At 34.4% G+C, this 21206-nt stretch overlaps 1 protein-coding gene across 3 annotated transcripts in view; it reads left to right on the forward strand.

Moving 5' to 3' along the window:
* Nucleotides 1-256: 256 nt before the first annotated feature.
* The window catches only part of LOC130635934 (uncharacterized), an 86036-nt gene continuing 65086 nt past the window's right edge, over nt 257-21206 (forward strand). For 2 of the 3 annotated variants that reach the window (XM_057445464.1, XM_057445465.1), the window contains exons 1-2: nt 257-1411; nt 16792-17148. In XM_057445464.1, the coding sequence (XP_057301447.1) occupies nt 1339-1411; nt 16792-17148 (430 nt within the window). In that variant the 5' untranslated portion in view covers nt 257-1338. The remainder of the gene's footprint in view (nt 1412-16791; nt 17149-21206) is intronic. The other variant, XM_057445466.1, reaches the window with a different exon arrangement.

Here is a 21206-nt window from a genome sequence, read left to right on the forward strand (position 1 = left end):
GACATATTGACCTGATGACATATGCTTCCATAAGCTCGTATTGCCCCCCTACCCGATCTAACCTAAGTGAATTAAATTTCCCGCGGACAAACTCTGGCGGACGCCATATTCAATATATTTCATGCAGATTTGATTACGCGGATTACATGTCTAAGATAATAAAAATATACCTGCTCTTCCGCTTTCTTTGTGCGGGTATTTGATATGGAATGCGCAACATTAAATTTGTCTCCAGCGCTGCGTTGCCTTGCCTCCTGTATATGACGCAGCAATAGGATCATCAAAATTTCCATTTGATCAAATAACTAGGCAAAATGCGCTGAACGCGCTATATGCTTTATATAACATGAGAAATGTTCCTTATTTCGCAAAAATGGCATTACCTAATTCGTGCATTAAATGAAAAATGTGTAAAGACTGGTGTAAACTATCATTTTTGGTTGGTTTAATAAGTCCTAAAATTACGGCTTCCAAGCCTCCCTCTCCCGACTATCACAGTTGCCAAACTGCACATTGTGGATGCTTTGAGTTTAGTTAATAATCTTTGTTTTTACATTTTTTTGTTTCTTTTAGTTTTGCTTTGTGTATCACGAAAATGTACTTTATAAACACATTGCATTCGGAGCCTGGTAAAGCAGATCAATAGTAAACGACCTTAATCTTTTTTTAATTGTGAGAAACAAGGTCAAAAAATTCGAGGACATGTGTTTGAGTCCTCATTTGGCGACAGGTCCTTAGTTGTGGCGGGTGTAACATAGGTTCTCACAATCCTGCTTAATGGGTAAACGATGAAACATTTACAGTTGTATAAAAACAAACGTAAACACATTCCTTGAGCATCAATTAGGTTTCCAAAGAATATGCACGTTATACTTTACTAAAAACTAGCAGTCGAAGAAAATGAATTTCCAAGAAACACTTCGTCCCTCAAAAAAAGTATAATTTAAGGACCTTCTTAGAAAAAGACATCATTGCATTTTAATAGCTCTTCACCCTTAAAATGACTATTCAGCATTAATACTGGGTTACAAAAACCGAGGACATGTGTTTAGGTCCTCACTTACTCAAAGGTCCTCACTTAGCAAGGCTGCTGCATAAACAAGTCCCCAGTTGTATACGACCGTCAACGTACACACACACACAAACACAAATGATTATGATTATGTTTACATTTAACATTTTACATTTCCTTCTTTATCCGTTTGTAAAAATATTTAGTTGTTATGCCAACAAAGTAAAAGTCTTTTATGAGCTAATTGTAATTCGATCTTGAAGATAAAGCGATACAAGGAATTTTAAAATAATCGTATAAACCGAGTATCTGATAGCAGCAATACTATGAACACTTTCGTCGACTCAAGTAAATATCGCTTTATACAATTGGGTGTGCTTTTGTGGTATCTACGTTTAGGTAAGTGAGACAATTAACACTGAAGTTTAAAAGTTTTCACAAGTAGAAAAATAAGGAATAAAAGTATAACCCATTAGCATTATTTGTCCTAATTTAACTCTTCGCTTATAAATTAAGTAGCCGTGAATCTGCTCTTGTTTTTAAATCTCTTGATTAATATAAGGTGGTGACGTCAGTATTTTTCACCGCGTGCGTAACCAGGGACCACCTGGGACCAATTTGACGAAGTTTCCCAAACCTGAGTCCCGAATCCGTTTCAAAATGGACGGTTGGATGACGTCTTCAAAAATCTTTTAATCCCAATATCTCTCCAACCGTTTGTCGAAGATACATGATCCTATACATTTTCTTGATCAGAGTTTCAAGATCTATACAATGAAGGCAACAGGTAGATAAATTTTGAAAAAAGTATTTGGGGTTTTGAAGGGCCATTGCTGACGTCAGAAATTTTTTTAATACCTTATATCTTCTTAGGCATTCGTCAAAAACATATGATCCTATTCATTATTTTGACCTGCTTTTCAACTCCTACACATTACGGACAAGGAAAAAACTGAATTTTAACCATTTTTTAAAATCTGCACTGCTGACGTAACCAAACATCTACAACAACTTATTTTTTCTATTGTCCTTCTTCTTAAGTGATTTTCTGCGGGCCTTATCGACTAGTCTCTTTTAATAACAGCCGTATTTGTCTGTCTACTCGCGGGTCCCCTGCTGAGTTAGAAAAACGTGCTACAGAAACACGAATATCAAAAGCAATATATTTTTGTCCACTTTGTTCCGACGGATAAATTTAAAAGACGGGCGAACCCGTGGATTTTTTCACGGGCTAACGACTAGTCTCTACATTAAAAGCCGTCGTCTGTCTGTGTGTTCAAAAGGGTTACATATATTCCTTTGATTTTTCCGCGAGTGTTTAGGAACCACATGGTTTACCTGTACTAAGCGCTTAGTCCAGTGTTAACACCGGCTTTTTACTGTGCTTCTGTTTAACCGGAGTTGCCCTGACGTTTTTTACAGAAAAGAGTATTACACCTATATAGATATGTCACATTTTTTACCTATATATACTAAGCGCTTAGCTTAACATTTTTTGAACTTTCACCGGAAACATTCCCTGAAATATAAAAAAGGTTGACGAGCTGCTTTTGCTATGACTGGGTAACAAGGAATTGTAAACTGTGTTTTTATTTTAGCTTAATTTGTCGATAGTTATTTTCTGAGTAATATATTACACGGTATAACCCTAAATAATTACTTCCCGAAAAAAATTACTCCCCCAGTAATAATTTCCTGGGAAAGTATTACTCCTGGAGTGGTAATTTCCCAGGAAATTATTACTCCCACACGGATATTATTACTCCCTTGTAATGGAGGAGTACTTTTTTCCAGGTAAACTAACTCTCACGAAGACATTCTATTGGAAATTCGAAAACGCGCTTCCTTTATTCATAATTCGAATGTTTATTATTATAATGATTTATTTATTTTCATTCACACACGAACAATCAATAATCAACAATAAAATGGCGCCGAAACAACACGTTGACTTAAAAATTGTTGAAGAATTTTGTAAAAACGAAACTTATCCGAAAGATATAGCAAAGAACAAAGGCAAAAAAGCAAATTTTAGAAGATCATTCACTGAAGATTGGAGAGCTTTTTTAAGATTCAAGAAAGGTTGTTTTTGAAGAAGAACAAAAGATGGCAATTATTCATGACATTCAAGAAGGAATCGTTGAAAGTGCAAGTGCAAAAGCTATGGCCAATCATCGAGACCGTGAGTCTACGTATCAAAAGTTCATTGAAAGATTTTTTTGGTTCGGAATTGTGGAAGATTTTAAAAATTACATCAAGAGTTGCAAAAATTGTCAACAGCAAACAAACATTGTGTCGATGATTGTAACCTACCAGACGTGGATGGATACAAACACCTCATTGTTTGTATCGACTTTTTTTCTAAATCGTGGGAAGCAAAGCTTATCAGAGATAAAAGTGCATCAACAGTAGCACAATTTTTATACGAGATCATCTGTCGCCATGGGTGTGTAAAAATTCAAATCTATTATCAAGGCAAGGAGTTTGTAAATGAAATCTTGGCGACCCTACATCAAATGACAGGCACAGACCAAGAGTTACATCTGCATACCATTCTCAAAGCAATGGTCTTTGTGAGCGTCAAAATCGGACAAAAAAGATAATTTGGTGAAAGTTCTCAAAGTAAATACGAAAGAATGCCCAGTATTTTCAAGGGTATACTTTTTGCACATAGTGTTAGTGTGCAATATTCGATAAAGTACTCGACGTTTTTCCTAATATGCAATCGAAATCCCGTTTTGCCGATAGATACTAAATATGATCTTGTCGATGACGCTGCAGACGTTGATTCAGAAAATAAGCCTTTCCTCATTGCCACGTTTCATGCTGTTCTCTACTCAACAGCTAAACTTAGAGAAACCGCATACAATCAAGCTAGTCTAAATATTAAAAAAGCGCAAGCTAAGCAACAAAAGGACTACAATAATCTTCATCGAACACCAGAAGTGGCATTGCCTATCGGACCAAAAGTTCTTATGCGAAATCAAAATTTTTAAGATAGGAAAGGAGGAAAATTTTCTTACAAATGGATGGGACCTTACATTCTAATATCAATTTCCAAAAGTGGACTTTGTGCCCTTGTAAATAAAAAAGGTATTCTCCTAAAGAGAAAGTATAACGCAAGTCTGCTGAAACCTTTCTACTCAAACCGAGAACCTCAAAACTCTGGCAACCAAGACGATGAGGAATAAAGTACTACCAGCCATCAACCAAAGAGTCAGCAACAAATAGCTGGTAACAACTATTTTGATAAATTACCGGATGAAATTCTCGAAATGATTTTAGTAAATGCTATAGGCTTGGACACATTTGCTTCTAGAAGGAAGAAAGGAGAAGGTTTTTCCGATGGCACATATCAAATTTCCAGAAACAATGTACAAAAATATATCCAGACGAGCAAACAAAATTAAAGTCAACGTCAAAGAAATTTCATAGTGTTTTGGTCAATCTAGTGGTATTATTAAATGCAAAAGCAAAGGCATTGGAAAAAAAAATTGGCGCACAGCATGGTTACTGTTGGAGAAAAGAAATCACAGTTGGTTCATAATTGAGCGGCATTTTGGAAAGGAAGACCATTCTTCGAAGTAATAGTCAAGAATCAAGTCAACAATCAGCTTTTCATGATACAGTAGAAGTATTTTGGCTACGTAACGAGTTGTATTTTCTGAAGCAAAAGGATCATCACATTTTGTTGTCAAGCGATGGATGGTTAAATGACCGTATTATGGATGCAGCACATAAATTGATCTGTAAAGAAATTAGTTCAGATGATTCGTATCAATCAGTGCTTAATTCCGAAAAGGAAACTCAAAACCCGTACCATGCAGATTCACAAGAGCATGTTCAGCTCCTTCATGATGAATTAAATCATTGGTTTCTAAGCTTTTGCTCAAATGGGCGTGTTTAAATTTGTGACAGTCTTAGATCACAGTTAATTCGTTCCTCAAGAACATCGATTCAATCGCTTTACAAGAACTATATGGCTAATGGTGAACAACTGATTACGTTTCTTCGCCTTCAAAAGCATTAAGATGGCTACAATTGTTTCCCATTTGCTATTGCATATGCTGCAGAGCTCCTTGATGGTCAATCTCCTTCAGAGACAGTGTTTAAAGTCGATGAAATGCGAAAACATTTGATCATAGGTTTAGAAAATCAAAATCTTTCTCCGTTTCCCAAAATATCTAGTACTTAAAATATTTTTACATTTTAAATTCGTCTGTTACATAAAACAGTATTATTTTCCTACTGCTTGTTGATAATTTATTTTGTTTTATTTATATTTATTATCGATTTTCTAATCTTAAACAGTTTATATTTTTATATTTTTTCTATCCTTTGTTTTTATCGATTTTCTAATCTTAAACAGTTCTTTTTCTGTTTTTTTAGAGTGTCAAGCTCCAGTTTTTTTACTTTGTTTGATAAATTTTTGAAACTCGAACGTTTATTTTATCTACAACAAAATACCATTTATTTTCTTTATCTGATAAGTTCTTAAGCTCAAGGTGAAAAGTTTGTTATTCTATTCTTTAAAGCTCTAATAATCTATTATTTATTTTATTTATGAATTTTTAAGCTCAAGCAGTTCATGTTTTCTAGATTTTTTAAGATTTCAAGCTTCGAAAAGTTTTTTCTCTCGTGATTTGTGAGCTATAACCATTTTGTTTCTAAACTCCAAACCGATTGCACTTTTTTGCGTATTTTGTGTAATTTATTTCCTATTCATTTTGTTACAGTTTTTCGTTGCAAAGTTGTAGTTATCGTGAGAAAATAGATTATCAAATGATCTTTAAATGATTATTCTAAAGTCAATTTCAGCTGCATATATACAGTTGACCCTCGTTTTAGCAAACCCTGAGGGGACCCAGCAATTTAGTTCGCTATAATGAGGAATTCGTTAAAAGCGAACTTTTTAAAAATGGGTTTAAATCTGATAAATTCACGATTTTTAGTACTGCTTAGTTATATTTATATTTATAGTTATATTAATTATAAAGAGTTACATGAACAGTTACATAAAGAATTAAAGTCCATGAAAGAAAGTTTCAATTGCTGTTTATTGCTTTTTCAAATCTTGACATTTATCGTATACTAGATTGAACTGTTCCAGATACCTTCTCATATTGAATGCTACCTCTTCCTCCTCCAAAAGACTGATTCTCTAAAATAACTCCATAGCTACGTATATTTCAGATCGGGACGGTTTGTTTGGACGTTCGATTTCCACTACGTTCTCTTCAGCATCGTTAGTTTCGTCATCTACGTTTGGGGTTTCCCTGTACTGACCTAAAATCTCTTTGTCGTCAATCAGTACAGACTCTGTTACAACTAGATTTTCACCAGTGTCAGAATATTCTTCGGCAGTTGTTCCATCAGGAACCAATGATTGGTCAAGTAATCGCAGCGCATCCATATCGGATTGGAGTGATTTAAATGGATCATCTATTTCTTCTACTGCATCTGCTTGGGATCCTTAAAAATTCATTCACGTTTAAAACAATTTCGGACTGTATCCTTGGTCTAAAATGCTTATCTTTGGTAATTTTTAAAAAATGAGTTTAAATTTGATAAATTCACGACTTTTTTAGTACTGTTTAGTACAGACCATTTATAGGAAACAAATAAAATCATTTGATTCTGAGAGCTCTTTGTATTGACATTTATTCAAACAACCCATTCAGTAGTCTGTGCTCTTAATAAATTCTTTTTATAAGCAGCATAATAATTGCAATTTTTTATTTATTAAGATAGGAGAGTAAAAATGTCCTGTGGGCAATAATAATTTTCTGGTAAATAGATACTCCCGGGAGTAACAATATCCCGGGAAATAAGTACTGGAGGGTACATATTTCCAAGTAAAATATTACTGGGGTGCAAAACCTTTGGGGGAATATGTTTTAACAGTGACACCGGAAACATCATAAACTTGTGTGCACTTCACTTAATTTTTTACATACTATAAATCGCTCCACCTGAATGTGTGGCACAATTGATGTTTCTTATTAATCACTCATCCGGCGTTAAAGACCTGGTAACACAACTACTTGTGGCTTAGCCGGCGTTTGAACAGAGCGTATCCTGTTTTTTGTAAACCAAGGCTGCAATACAGTTTTTTTGACAAGCGTATTAGGCCTAAACGCATGTGCAACATGGTTTACCTCTGCTAAGTGTTCAGTCCAATGTCACAGTTAAATGGTTACCGTTTACTGAAACTTATTTCGCAAAATAAAATATTGAATAATTCTTTTTGCTATGACGGGGTAACAAAGGGTTGTAAATTGTTTTTTTACTTCGGCCAAAGTTGCAGTAGAGTTATAATTCCAAAAGTACACTACAGCCAAAACACTATAATGTTGTGTGTGCTTTACGCGATTCAGGACATACGGCATGCCTGTACTAAAGCGCTCTACCTGATCGTGTGGCACAGTTTACGGCTCTTTTTAAGCGCTCTACAGAGTGCTGAACGCCAAGTCACATATTTACTTGTAGTTAACCCGGCGTTTCAACGCCGTTTCTCTCGGCTATTCTCTCTAATAATAGCCGTCGTCTGTCTGTGTGTCCGCAAAAGGCGAGCCCTGTTGCGGAAACATGAAATGCGATATACAAAAGGTGGGCAAACCCGTGGTTTATTCCACGGGCTAACGACTAGTTATAAATAATAGCTGTATTTTGCAGCTTAAAATGATATTAAGCAGACCAGATGATCGTTTATAGCATAGAGCCTAAATAACGACTGATATACCGCTGGGGTAACCGCAGGGAACACTTCCGCGGTAAGTTAAGTTTTACCTTTAATGATAGGCAGCCGCCTACGTTACCGCCAATACAATAAGCGCAATGTTGGAGACGATGGTGTTCACATATTACGCCTAGTGTTGTAGCGCGTCAAGCAGATTTTGTGTACGCCTACAGGAAAACACGAAAAGATACCTTGACTGTGAAAAGTTCTATAAATAGCAGCAAATGTGTTATTCTCTCTCGCATTCTCGATTCTGGTTTAAAAATTTGTTTTATTTATCAAAAATTCTGGTGTTACCTTAATTTTTAGTTCTTTCTGCATTCTCCAGTGTTGAAAGTATGAATCGTTATTTCCTCCAGTGTTCTATATTTTATTCACAAACCTTCGACGAAATTATCGAACGTTATAGTTTATTTAAGATGTACAATTGACCAGTCAATAGGTGCACTGTTATGTTTGTTTTGTTGAACATTTTGACTTGCTTATTCTCTGTTCGATTCATTCAAAATTGAAAATCTAACTTTTCTTATTTGAAAATTAGTGTATAAGTTATTTTGTCTTCAATACGTTTGGCAAAATTGGAATTGTATATTAAAAGTTATAACTAAATTTTCAAATCGCCAGCTGATTGCTACTTTCATCAGAGTTTGCGTATGGAGGTTAAAATTTTGAAGATTGCTGACTGCTTAATTTGGTGTTGCTGTCAAAAGTTTTTCACGAAAGAGAGTTTTTGTGCCACATGTGCCTGATATTTAGGTTACCGGCCAAAGTTACGGGTCGTGCTTGAGCTTATGGTCAGAAATTCAACGCACACTGAAGTACAAGTGGTCATAGTGGTACAACTTGTCCCTACTTAGCGTTTAGTAGAGTTAGCCTAGTACCTAGATATTTCATTCTTTCGTGTAGAATTCTGAATCCGTATTATTTTACCTAAATTTAGCTATTAAAAATATATTTTATAGAACCGACTGTGCTGATGCAAGCAATAGCCTTATAAATTGATTCATTTGTTCTTTAATTGAAAGGAAATAAATTAGGTCCCAGTACTCTGCAGGTATACACTATAGCGAAGACGACGATGCGTTTTTAGGTAACCAATAACCTGTTTACAACTCTTGTTTGAAACCGTTTTAATTTTGTAATAGGTTACTGTGAACGTAGTTACTAGGTTCTAATGGTGTTACACCAAACGAAATAAAATTGAATGAGATTCTGAGTAAGAACTAGACATAAGAAGTTATTAGACAGTGCTAATAAATTTATGATATTTATTTCATGTAAATATATTGAACTTTTATTATATACTAGTTGATTTTATCTATCAGTGAGAGAATTCGTAACCCATCCTCATTTTTGTTAGAGCTATGTTATCTTAAACATTTTTGTGTTTTGTAAACGATACGAACGGTTTTGAAGGAAAAGTCCTGTTGAATAGCTTGTCCTTTGCAATAATTTCCAAGGTTTATTTATAAAGTATTTTAAAGGTACTACTTTCCTGCGGTAGGGAACAATAAGTGGTAAGATATTCTTACGTTCGCTTGTGTCTGTTGCTCTGTTTTGTTATGCAACATATCTTCGTGTTTTATTTCCATGACGTTGTTAAAAATTAGATTCGTTATACTGGATTTATTGTACCCTTTAAGAAATATGTTGCTTTTTAAATTTCATCAGCTTCTTTCTTACAATATCTTATCCTTCGTATTCATACAGTAACAAAGCATGCGAGTAAACCACACTGCGTTTCGAATGTTAAAGGCGATACGAATTATGATGTAACAGAGTTCGTCTGTCAGTAGGTTTGACAAAGAGTTTAGTTTTGATCTCTCATGTTGTGTCATCTAAATAGACAGCCGTATCCAGGATGTTGATTTCTTCTTTAGAGAACTTGTATCTGAACTTTATTGTTGCCTAAATTGAATATAAAGTGTGAAGAGTTTGTGAAGTTCAGTCTACCAAATAGTGATGAGGTCAGGAAACCTATCAAAATATTTTTTCTTCAAATAATACAAGAATTAGTGATACATACTACGGTGCGACTTTTGTTCCACGGCAGTTCCTATTATTTCTAGGTATATTCGATTATGGAACTGGAAATCGTGTAATATAAACGAGCATAATACCCGCACCACTGGTATGTTTAGTGTATAATTTGGAAATTAGTGATCAAATGTAGTGAATACACGCAAAGTAACGTTACATCCGCCGATGCAAATATTATGTTTTTTAGTAATTTTAGCTACATCATTTAAGCGGTTTATAAAACCTTTCGTATCTTTCATATACGGGTTTAGCATTGGTAGAGAATCATCTTTGTTGATTTTCGTTAATATATAAAATATAGTTATTTGAAGGATTTCAATAGGAGTTGCTGTGTTTTTGTCTCTCTTGTTTTAATAGAGGCAGGTTTCAGTGAGAATGTGTATGTTAGTTAACCCTTAAGGCACGTGTTTTAGAAATATCAGGGCTACAGTCGGGCAAAGGCAGCCCTACAGTTGGACTGTCATAACTAGGTTGTTTCATAAAAGGTGTTCCCAAGTTTTAGAAACGGAGTGAATTGGGGTACTCAACAGCAACAAACATGAATCTAGATCTTGTCCTTACCGCCAACCGTGGCTCGAATATGTCGAATGACGATAAAAGGGTCGGTCCCTTGCTTGAATCTTTGAGAATCTTTGAATAAGAATTTGTTTTTGTACTTTCTTTGTTCATGATTTTTGTATTTTGGACTGGGTTGATCCAGATATATATTTCAAACCTGAAAATGTATTTCAAATCCACAAATATATTTCAAATCCACAAATGTATTGCGATCAGCGAAGCCTCGTGGCCATAATGGAATAATGGTGGTTGCAAGTGCATGCTTTTGTTTTCGTTGTGGAACTGAATTCTATTAAATCAGTTGTTCTATCCAGGTGCAATAAAAGCTTATACTGCAACACACAACAAATGTACGGAAGATGTATTAAATATTAAATGTTAAAGTAAAAGCAACAGTTATTTAATTTACAGAACATGTTTCGATTGTGTTACATCAATCATTTTCAACTGAATAAAATATACAATTTTTCATGGATGATCTCTCAAACTGTAATATCTCTCCAACCCTTTCTCAAAAGTACATGATCCTATACATTTTCTTGATCAGCGTTTCAAGATGTATACGAGGAAGGCAACAGGTATATAAATTTCTAAAAAAATTTTTTGTTTTTTACGGGCCTTTGCTGACGTCAGAACAATTTTTAAAACCTTATATCTGCTTTGGCGTTCCTCCAAAACATATCATCCCAAACATTATTTTGATCAGCGTTTCAGCCTCTACACATTACAATAAAAAATAACATAAATTTCTCTATTTTTTGGGGGGATTTTCACTGCTGACATCATCAAAACATCTAAAACAACCTATTTTTCCATTGTCCATCTGAATTTCTCCACGGGCCTTATCGACTAGTATATATATAAAAATCAGCAATCAAATAAAAGGCTTTATTAATACTACAATTAAAGAACTATTAAATGCTATGCACATGTGTATAATATAAGTATATGAAGGTTTCAAAATCTATTTACAATAGAATTTCTATGTGATGAAATGTTACAATACAAAGAAAGCAATAAAATAAAGCGAATAGTAATGTCTGCCTGTCTGTAACATGCAAAGTAGATTATATTTTTACCATTTTCTTTAAAATCCCCTCTAAAAATGTTCCGTATTTTATGAACGTTTTGTTTACGATTTTAACTGTCTAGAAAAAATCATGTGATAAAATAAAGTGATTTCATTAGTTAAGAATTCAATTGCATGCTAATATCAATTTAGCGTGACGAGTGCTTTGTTATAAATTATTGTACAGATAAAGTCACAGGCAAATAACGTTATTATTGTTGTGTATTTTGTTCGAAAGTTTTAATTCATTGTTCATATTTTTTTATTGAAATTCACAACAACACTTTGTGATATAAAACATAAATAAATTTTAAATGTTCTTGAGTGGATTCCTCTAGAGGTTTTCGTTTAAAACTTTTTTCACCCTTCTTAATGCAATTGTTAACAAACATTTTGGTGATAAAAAGCACAATAAATTTTAAAAGATATTTAACGGGTTTAAATAACTAGTAAACTAATAACAAACTAAATAGATAGACTACAACTTAGGTGCCAGACCTGCTTGTGAAAAAAGTGATGTTGCCAACCTACATACAAACCTTCTTTCACATTTAATTGATATTTGGTTGGCGCATAGTCTATAATAGAAAAAAAAGATTCATTACAACTGTTTTTGAAATCCAAATTATTTTTATGATGCTTGTAGACATGGGAACTCTTGTCACACATTAAATGTTCCTTAACTCTAGTAGCAAAATGTCTGGTCGTTTGACCAATGTAACTAGTATTACAGCTAGCACAATTAAATTTGTAACCTATATTAGATTTAAGGGAACAAGGAATAGAATCTTTTACATTGAAACAAGAACCAATTTTGAAATTTTGAAATATTAAAGGGATGTCTACATCTGATTTACAATGCCTTGTAACTAATTTACTCGATTTGGCTCTAGTAAAAATTGATGCTTGCTTATGTTAGGCAATTTGAAATATTAAAACAAGAAGCCCTGGGAGCTCTAAGAATTTCCGCGCGCTACCAAAATATTTGATGAAAACCTGCTAATTCGTTGTGTTATTGTGCCAAACGTTCGAAGGGGTTTGGTGCATGAACCTCTGAAGATAAAGCACACCAGTGACATTATATCTTACAACAAACGCAAACAAAACGAAAGGTGTCATAATAAACTCACATTTTAAAAGAAATTGCTAACAAAAAATACAGCCTATCATTCATGGTTGAAAGTCTTGCGATTGAAACGTTTATGGTCTTAAACGGCATTAGTTGACAAAAAATCAAAATTTTGATGTCACCATCATGTTCAGCATACTTTTTTTTTAACTGTGTCATTTTTGGATAAATTTTGGCCTGAAATGACATTAAGGTGACAAAAAATACTTTGTACCATCATCATTTTTAGCATACTTTTTTTGTTAACTTTGCCAATTTTTGTTGAAAATGAAGTAGTTTTAATTTTTGGACCAATTTTGGCCTAAAATGACATTTTGGTAACAAGAAATCAAAATTTTGATGTCACCATCATGTTCAGCATACTTTATTTGTTTACTGTGCCAAATTTTGTCGAAAAAATACCAATTTTGGCCTGAAACGTCAAAACGAGACTTCGCAGTAGTTAAGGAGCTTGGGTACGAAGCTTACATCTGTGACGGAGGAATGTGAAATCCCAGGGTCGATTTTTTCTCAAAAAATGCTCCGAAAGAAAAAAACGACGGTTTTAAAGAATTTCCTACGCCTTCGGGCGCGGAAATTCAATTACTTTAATAAGGGTAATAATAAAATAAATAATAGAATAATAATAAGATAAACAATAAATAATAAAATAATAAGAGTAATTTGAAATATTAAGTATTACTTTAATAAGGGAACTAAGTACAAAAATAGTTACATTTTTGAAACATACAACGAGATTAATAGCAGTCTCAGCACTTGCGCCGTGTAACGGTGGTGGACTTAAAAAAGGAATGAAAAACTTGGCGGGATTTTTCAATTCGTCAAATTATTGAAACCGAAATTTTAATTAGCATTTGGAACAAGCTACGTTTGGAACAAGCTACGTGTGGAACAAGCTACGTACACAAATGGAATGCGTTTGGTTTTGCTATTCCTGGTAATACAATCAGAGTTAAGCCAAAACAAGAGTCAAGTGGAATTCACACACTATAAGGAATTCAAGGAACACCAAAGTATGCGGAAATTTAGATAAAATGTTTTATTTTCCAGAAAGTTTTGGCTATCGAAAATGTGGAAAAATTATCAATAGCGATCTTATTGACAGCCTTCTTCAAGAAATAAATGTACATGAGGATGCTGGCCATGTTTTTCATGACTGCGACGAAAAACTAGTTTTAACTATGTCATTGGACAGTTGGTCTACACTATGGTTAGAGGCAAGACCAAGATACGATAATAGTATTTCTGCAGTAATATAGCTTATTTTTGTTATATACAGACAATGAAAGTAAGCTAATGTAAATACATTAAAAGCCGTGCTAAAAATTAACCAAAACAACAAACAGAATAATTAGATCCGGTTTCCACTCGAAACTTTTTCAGAAAATTGTTTACGCTTTTTTCGCAAAGAGTTAAGTTAAGAATTTTATGTGCTAAAATTCCCGCAAAACCAAGCAAATGACAATCCTTTGCCTTTAAAATATTCAAGTGGATATTCACCAAAACGTACTAAAAAATATCAAATCAACAAAAGATACAAGTTTAAAGTACAAAAACAACATGAATTTTTTATTTTGTAAAACTAAGTACCAATGAAAAGTGAAATTTTGAAGCTGGCTATAAGCAATGTGAGATACAAAAAAAGAACCTGGTTCATCACCTACCTGCTTTAAAACAACATTCAACAAAATCTGGAAAGGTTGTTTCAAGTTTTACTGAAGTATTTAAAGACGTTTTCAAATTCAAACCGCCGGCGGATATTAAATGACCTTCACCAACCTCAAGTACACACTGTTTTATCATTTTGTGATTTCTTTGCGATAATCTAAAATGTTCTCTTCTATAATTATCAAATCAGTTTCTAACAGATCTTTAGCATTTTCACATTCTTTGTATGCATACTTAAAAATGACTCTATCGTTCTTATACTTTAAACACTGATCTGGATGTGCTTCAATTACTGTGAATGGAAATCATTTTATTGCATATGGAGCACCAACCATATTTCACATTGCCAGTACCACTTGTTCATCATGTATAGAATCAGCATCAGCACTAGATTCTAGACTAAGCAAAAGTTGATCATGGTCTGCATGCTTAACTTAGATCCTCTAACACAATGAAGCAATCCTTGTTATTTCCCTCTTATAATTCCAACATTAATAACAGCATTTTGTCGGATTTCATATATATTTTCGGATTTAGAATGTATTTGGGAATGACCCTTTTCCACGTCCGCAAATAACCACTATCAATAGCACAAGGGAAAACACATAAAAATAGATGTTAGCAATACATGAAAACATTTTAGGGCAATATGCAATGGTACCCCGACAAATACCTTCGTCTACAACAGCTTATTGAAGAGTATAACCTATACTTCATACTAATCAAACAACCTAGGGTAGCATGCTTACATGGAATTTTGCCTATATGCTTCTCTCTAAAAGTTTGACAGACAAACTTGAGTTTATACTGACTTATGTGTTTCCTTACGTATCACTAAGCAGGTTCAGATAGAATAATGGATCACATGAACCTACATTCCTCATTACAACTGTGTGCACCTGCGTATGACCGTATGCAATGTGAAAGTCTAGTTTTTTATACTAAGAAAGATCAAAGAGATCTAGCGAAACATTGAAAAAGAGGTAATGAAACTTTTATGTATAACGATGATTATCTGCGGACGCGAAACCGCCACATCAGGTGTAGGAATCCTAGTACGCGTACTCATTTAAGGTATTGCACTACAGAGAAGACTAGGACAAGCATGATCGAGGAATATTTTCAAGCGACTAGGCGCAAAGTTACACAACCACAAATGCATAATGCTACTCGTAGATTCTAAATGGAACTCTACCGTAGATCTCATTTCTAAGGCCTTCAAAAATGAAGTCGTAAATGATCATGAATTTGTTTATGGAGGAGAGAAGCGGGATATATTACTAATGGGACAGTTGCTGCAAAAATCTTGAAAAAAATAAGTGTAAGGAGTAAGTGGCGAAAGGGCATCAAGATGGTAAGAACAGAGGCATTAAAACTAATTTAATTTTTACATGTGGATCCAATTATGTGCCCATGGTCTGTGTTGAAGCATACTTCAACTTGACATTTTGTTTTTCCTTTTCTATGATAACTTGCTGCCTCTTTCTTCAGGTTGTTAATATGGTTGGTTGCCGTAATATTTTTTTTATTTCACTACCATTAAAGCACCTGAGTTCCCAAATTTAGTCATCTTCAAATGAAATGTTTTTAACAAAATTTCAACTTTCAAAGGGTACATGGACAAAGACCGTCAACCGCCATTTGTATTTAATAAAATACAGGGTTTTAAAATTTTTAGTGTGAGCCGCTTCAGCGTATTAGTACAGGAAAACTGTAGCACACACCCAATGGAGCACAATGGTGTTTTGAAAAAATAACTTTCCCACACACTTTTGTTAACTATAAGCTGGGCATTTAAACTGAAAATACGCAGCCAACTAGTTCTGCTACGTTTTGCATGTGTAGTTAGATCTCTTTATTAAAAATATTCAAGGCAAAGTTTTTTACAAGCCAAAAATAGAATTTAATCCCGTATATATTTGGTTAAAGAATAAGTACGTACAGTTGTTTTTTAAACAAGATATACCTCAAAAACACTACTTCAGAACTAAAATGACCTTTGTTAGCGTAAGCCTGATGGTTAGGCGTTACTTCGTCGTCATGCTTAGATTGTGTAGAACGTTGATTGTTCATTAGCAAGAATTGGGCATCCAGATTGGACAAATAGGCGTGAGCGGTCAATACAAAGTCGGTAAAAATTGGGTTCCAAAAAAAGCTGCGCGAATCCGCTGCTCCAGTACAATTATGACAGGAACAGACATCATCAAGTATTATTAATATAGAGAATATATTAATAGATAAGCCCCAAAGTGGTATCTTTTGATCGATATGAAGTTGCAACACTGCAAAACCTATATCGAATTTTTTTCATAAAAAGCACTTATCATGGCTAAATAATATAAAAATTCACCTAAATAATAATAGCTAAATAATATAAAAATCTAAGATTAGGTAAATGAAATGTCAAATGATATAGGAACCGTATACTTCCAGCTTAGCAGAGATATTTTAACATCTGCAAAAACAGAAGTACATATACTAGCAGCTCTCAGCCTTTCTCGTTAGCCTTTTTTATATTTCGCTTATATTAAGCAAATCTGTGATATCAAAGATTGTAATATTGTATTTTAATGTAGCTTTCGGAGGAGCAGTTGAACCTAAAGCATCAAATGTAACAGTAATGCGTGGTGAAATGCTAGAAATAAGTTGGACAGTAAGTCCCGCAAGTGGTGAACGTGTCACTAGTTTGCAAGTATATGTGTTGCCCAACATCACTTCTGAAATATTAACTGGTAGCAGTCCACTTGTGTCAGTTTATGGAGAAACTGTATTTGGTGTTGGTAGATTGTCTGCTACATTTGATGGCTCGACATACAAGTTGATGTTAAAGAATTTAAGTTACGCTGATAGTGTAACATTTCAACTTTTTACAATTTTTGTCATTGGCATTCAATCTGATATCAAAACATCCGAAATTCAGGTTACTGTAATTAGTAAGTTGTTTTGGTTTTATTCTTTCTTTTGTTTGTTTGTTACTATCTCGCCTACGAGGATAGAATTGGTTTAAAACTCCTACCTAACTAACTGACCATGTCCCAAATGGTCAATTGCAACGTTAATAACGAGATTTTTTAAAGCAAATTTTTTTTTAGAAAAGCTGCCTTCGGGTGGTTTCGAACCCAAGACCTCTGGCTTCACGTTACGATACCTTAGCCAACTGACCCATTACGCCTTGAGTACAAAAATTAATTTGACGACTTTGATATTGATCATTTGCAAAAGCGGTTCCACGTCTGGCGAATTAACGCCTTAATTTTGTTAAATGATTCCTCTCAACTACACAAGGTTGTGTTGTGACTTTCAAATTCTAAGGATAATCCTAATGATTTTCCCATTATAAGGATTTCGTAAGAATTTTTAAGTGGTATCTCGGCCGAAAAAAAAAACAAAATTAGTTAAATGTGGCACATTGCAGCCCTTGCAACAAACATTGCATGTCACTATACAAAGTTTTGTTGTTATAAGAATTTCTAAAACATATATATAAGAAAAGGAAATGGAAAAAGAATTTAAAAGAGCTAGGAAATTTACATAAAAAAGTGAGTGACATAACATTATTTAATTAACCAAGCATCATACGTTTGCATCTGGTTGGACAGACTATAATTTCTTTAAATCCTTCACAACACTAGCTATTTTCAAATCAAACAAGGCGAACCTCTACCCGGCACAATGTCTAATCCAATCCAGAAATAGTTCATTTTGGGCAGAAAATGAACTATTTCAATCACTAATCGCTCTCAATATTGAAGCTTTAGATGGACCTCCCATTTTCCACGTCCTCCGCCAGCCTTTAGGCCAAACATGTTGATGCAAGTCATGGATGACACGTTTCCACGTGTTTATTATTAAAAGCCCATAATGTTATGTCACTCACTTAGGTAGTTGCAAATTTTATATGGAAACCGTTACTACATTGCTGGCGTCAGCATTTTTGTGTGAGGTTATTGCATTTTTTTACCCATTTTGTTATTTCATTGTAATATTAAGTAACAGGTTTTCGATATTGACATCTTCGATATTGTACAGTGTTACGTCAACATCCTCTTTATTTATTGATTTTTAACTCACAACTAACAACTAACGGGTCATGGGCAGACCTAAATCATAATATACACAACTACCTCCATTATGCGTAATATACTCCTGATACCAGTACCAGCATGATAATTTCGATCGTATTCTACCTGCCACCACTAAGAGCCCACAGTCAGCGCATTGTTGTTCCATCACTTTATCTTATATTTATCCCGAAACATAAGATTCGCATGTAACTTACCTCTGGTTGTCGCGTTTTACCGCTCCGCTCCACAACTTTTCAAGATCCTCCTTTTCATCCTCTGAAAAGCTCCAGTGTATAACTCTGTCGCAATGCCAGGTCAACGGAAGCAGCTCGTTTATAATTTTAGTGTTTCCCGCTTTCCTCTGGCGATGGTCATTAAGCCTCGGTGATAGGCATCGAGCAATTCAGGCTGATCCTCAAGGTGTTGTGGTACATGTCCTGAGTAACAAACCAGTCCGGGACATAGCTGAACACTTCAACGGCTTTGCTACACATCTTGAGTCTTGAACTTATCTGGGACATACTTGAGCAGCCATGGTTTCCCTTCAAACCATTTTGGATGCACCAGTCTTGAACTTGTTTTGGAGATACTTGAGCATACAAGGTTTTTCTTCAACAACTTTGAAGCACATGTCCTGAGTCTTGAGATGATCCGGTACATGCTCGAACATCTCAGGTTCTTCTTCAAAACAGCTCTGATGCACATGTCCTGGGTCTTGAACTGATTTGGGACATACTTGAGTGCATAGGGATTCCCCTCAACGGCTTTTATGCACATGTCCTGAGTCGTGAACTTATCTGGAACATACTTGAGTCCATAGGTATCCTTTTCAAAGGTTCTGATGCACATGTCCTAAGTTTTGAACTTATCCGGTACATACTTGAGCATGTCGGACTCCCTTTCGAGACTCTGATGCACATATCCTTCTTCAGTAAATCAGCAAGAGCGTCACGGGTGGCTGCTACTGGCGCTGATACAACACCGTACAGTTTGCTGATTGCGTTCTTGACCAACTCATGTCTCTTTATTTCTGCGTATGACAGCACTGTCGGATTTCGTGGGATGACGTCGGGTTTTTGGGGAGACCGATTGCGTATGCTTTGATTTTCGCTGATGTCAGCAGTTTCTTTACTCGATTGATGAGGGGTGGCCGCGCAAATACTCAGAAGCGATGCTTGACATGTTTTAGCTATACCTATACTTATATTAGCACTCTACCTAGCTTCTTTCCGTTAAAAGCTTATACAAAAATATGAAAAAGCCATCCTCTCCCACAAAAATTTACACAAAATGTAAAAATTCACCAGTTAAGAACACAATAAATTTTCTTCTTTAGTATGATAATCCGAACAAAGAATAAACTTGAATAAAAAAATATCATTTACACAAAATGTAAAACAGATTGGTTTTTGAGAAACACATCTAAATCAACAAGAACAATTTCATTCAGCCTGTCATTACCCATTAATCTTCCACAAGAAGGTTATAAAACACATCAAAATTCAGAAAAATCGGTCATTTCAGTATATACAGTCCTCGCCCATCAGGCTACAAAATATAAGAAACAAAAACAATTTCAGTCAGAATTTTAAGTATTTTTTAATCCCTACAAAATTTTGTAAAATTCTCAACAAAACGAAAACCGTGAAACCATGAAATTTTCTTTTTTTCTTCCAGCAAAAATGACATCACATACAGTTATTTCTCCCCAACAATAGTATATATTACAAAATATAAAGACATCAGCTTATACAACAGCTTACACTGAAGTCCGATTCTACAAAAAATTGTTTTTTCAGTATATATTGCATGTGGTCTATTTCCACACAAGTTTAAACAAAATTTCAAAAAACAGCATTTTGCAACACAAACAATATAAACTGACTTAACCATATCATCCTCTCATAAATTTTTTTAACCCAATGTCATAAACCCACGTAAATTTCCAATCAAATGTGAAAAACCTCTTAATGGAATGTCAGAAACAAAACAAAAAAATAACTTAACACACAAACTTTAAATTCTATAAAATTTGTTCCACTTGTCATATTGTGGTCCCTTTGTAAAGTTCACAGGGAATGTGAAAAAAATTATACTCTATGGGCATAACAATGTGCTACGCCATCCTGAATGTTTAAGAAAGATTTTGTAGCCAGCTTGTTACATCATAATTTGTGTTAAAAAAAGAAGAGACATGTTAAAGCTAGCTAAACTTGGGATGGAGCCTTAAAGCTACCATTAGCTATCAGCTAACAACGGCTAAGACACCCAATTAAATATACTTAAGCTGGGGAGACTTTAGCTGACTCTATAGCTAGCCATTCATGCTTAGTGAAACACAATATAAAGAACAGCAATAGTAATGTAAAAATGATAGCAATGAGCTCAACAAACAAAGTGTTCCGTTTCTTCAAAATATTAGTTTGTTAGTTAGCTAGCTAACAGCCGTATGTAGCATTTTGAATTTTAAAACAAATACATTAGTTACGCACCAGGGGTCATTAATTATGTCAAAAATTGTAAACAAATTTAGTTTTTTTTAAAACAAAAGCAGTAAAATATAAAACTCTAAGAGTTTGGAGCTTTGATGGATTTTTTCTTTAGAATGGGATTTTTCTTGACAATTTTAAGTGTAGTACAACATAAGAATTGTTTGCCTACTTTCACTTGTTATCCAGAGGTAGCTAAAAGGAGCTAGCTTTATAACAATTTTAACATAAAAATAAGTAATATTTGCTAGAATAAAAATAGTAATAATTAAGGGTAGCTAGCTAGCTAGGCGGCTGTAGAATAATCCTTAAAAAACTTCGTTCCTAGCAAAGAATCCTAAAAATGGTGCGTTTAAGATTTGTATATGGCTAAAAAACGTGACAATATATTTATCTTAACCCTATTCGGTCCGGGGGGGGGGGGGATTCTGCCCCCCC

The sequence above is a fragment of the Hydractinia symbiolongicarpus genome, chromosome 3 (genome assembly GCF_029227915.1).
Source record: "Hydractinia symbiolongicarpus strain clone_291-10 chromosome 3, HSymV2.1, whole genome shotgun sequence".
NCBI lineage: Eukaryota > Metazoa > Cnidaria > Hydrozoa > Anthoathecata > Hydractiniidae > Hydractinia > Hydractinia symbiolongicarpus.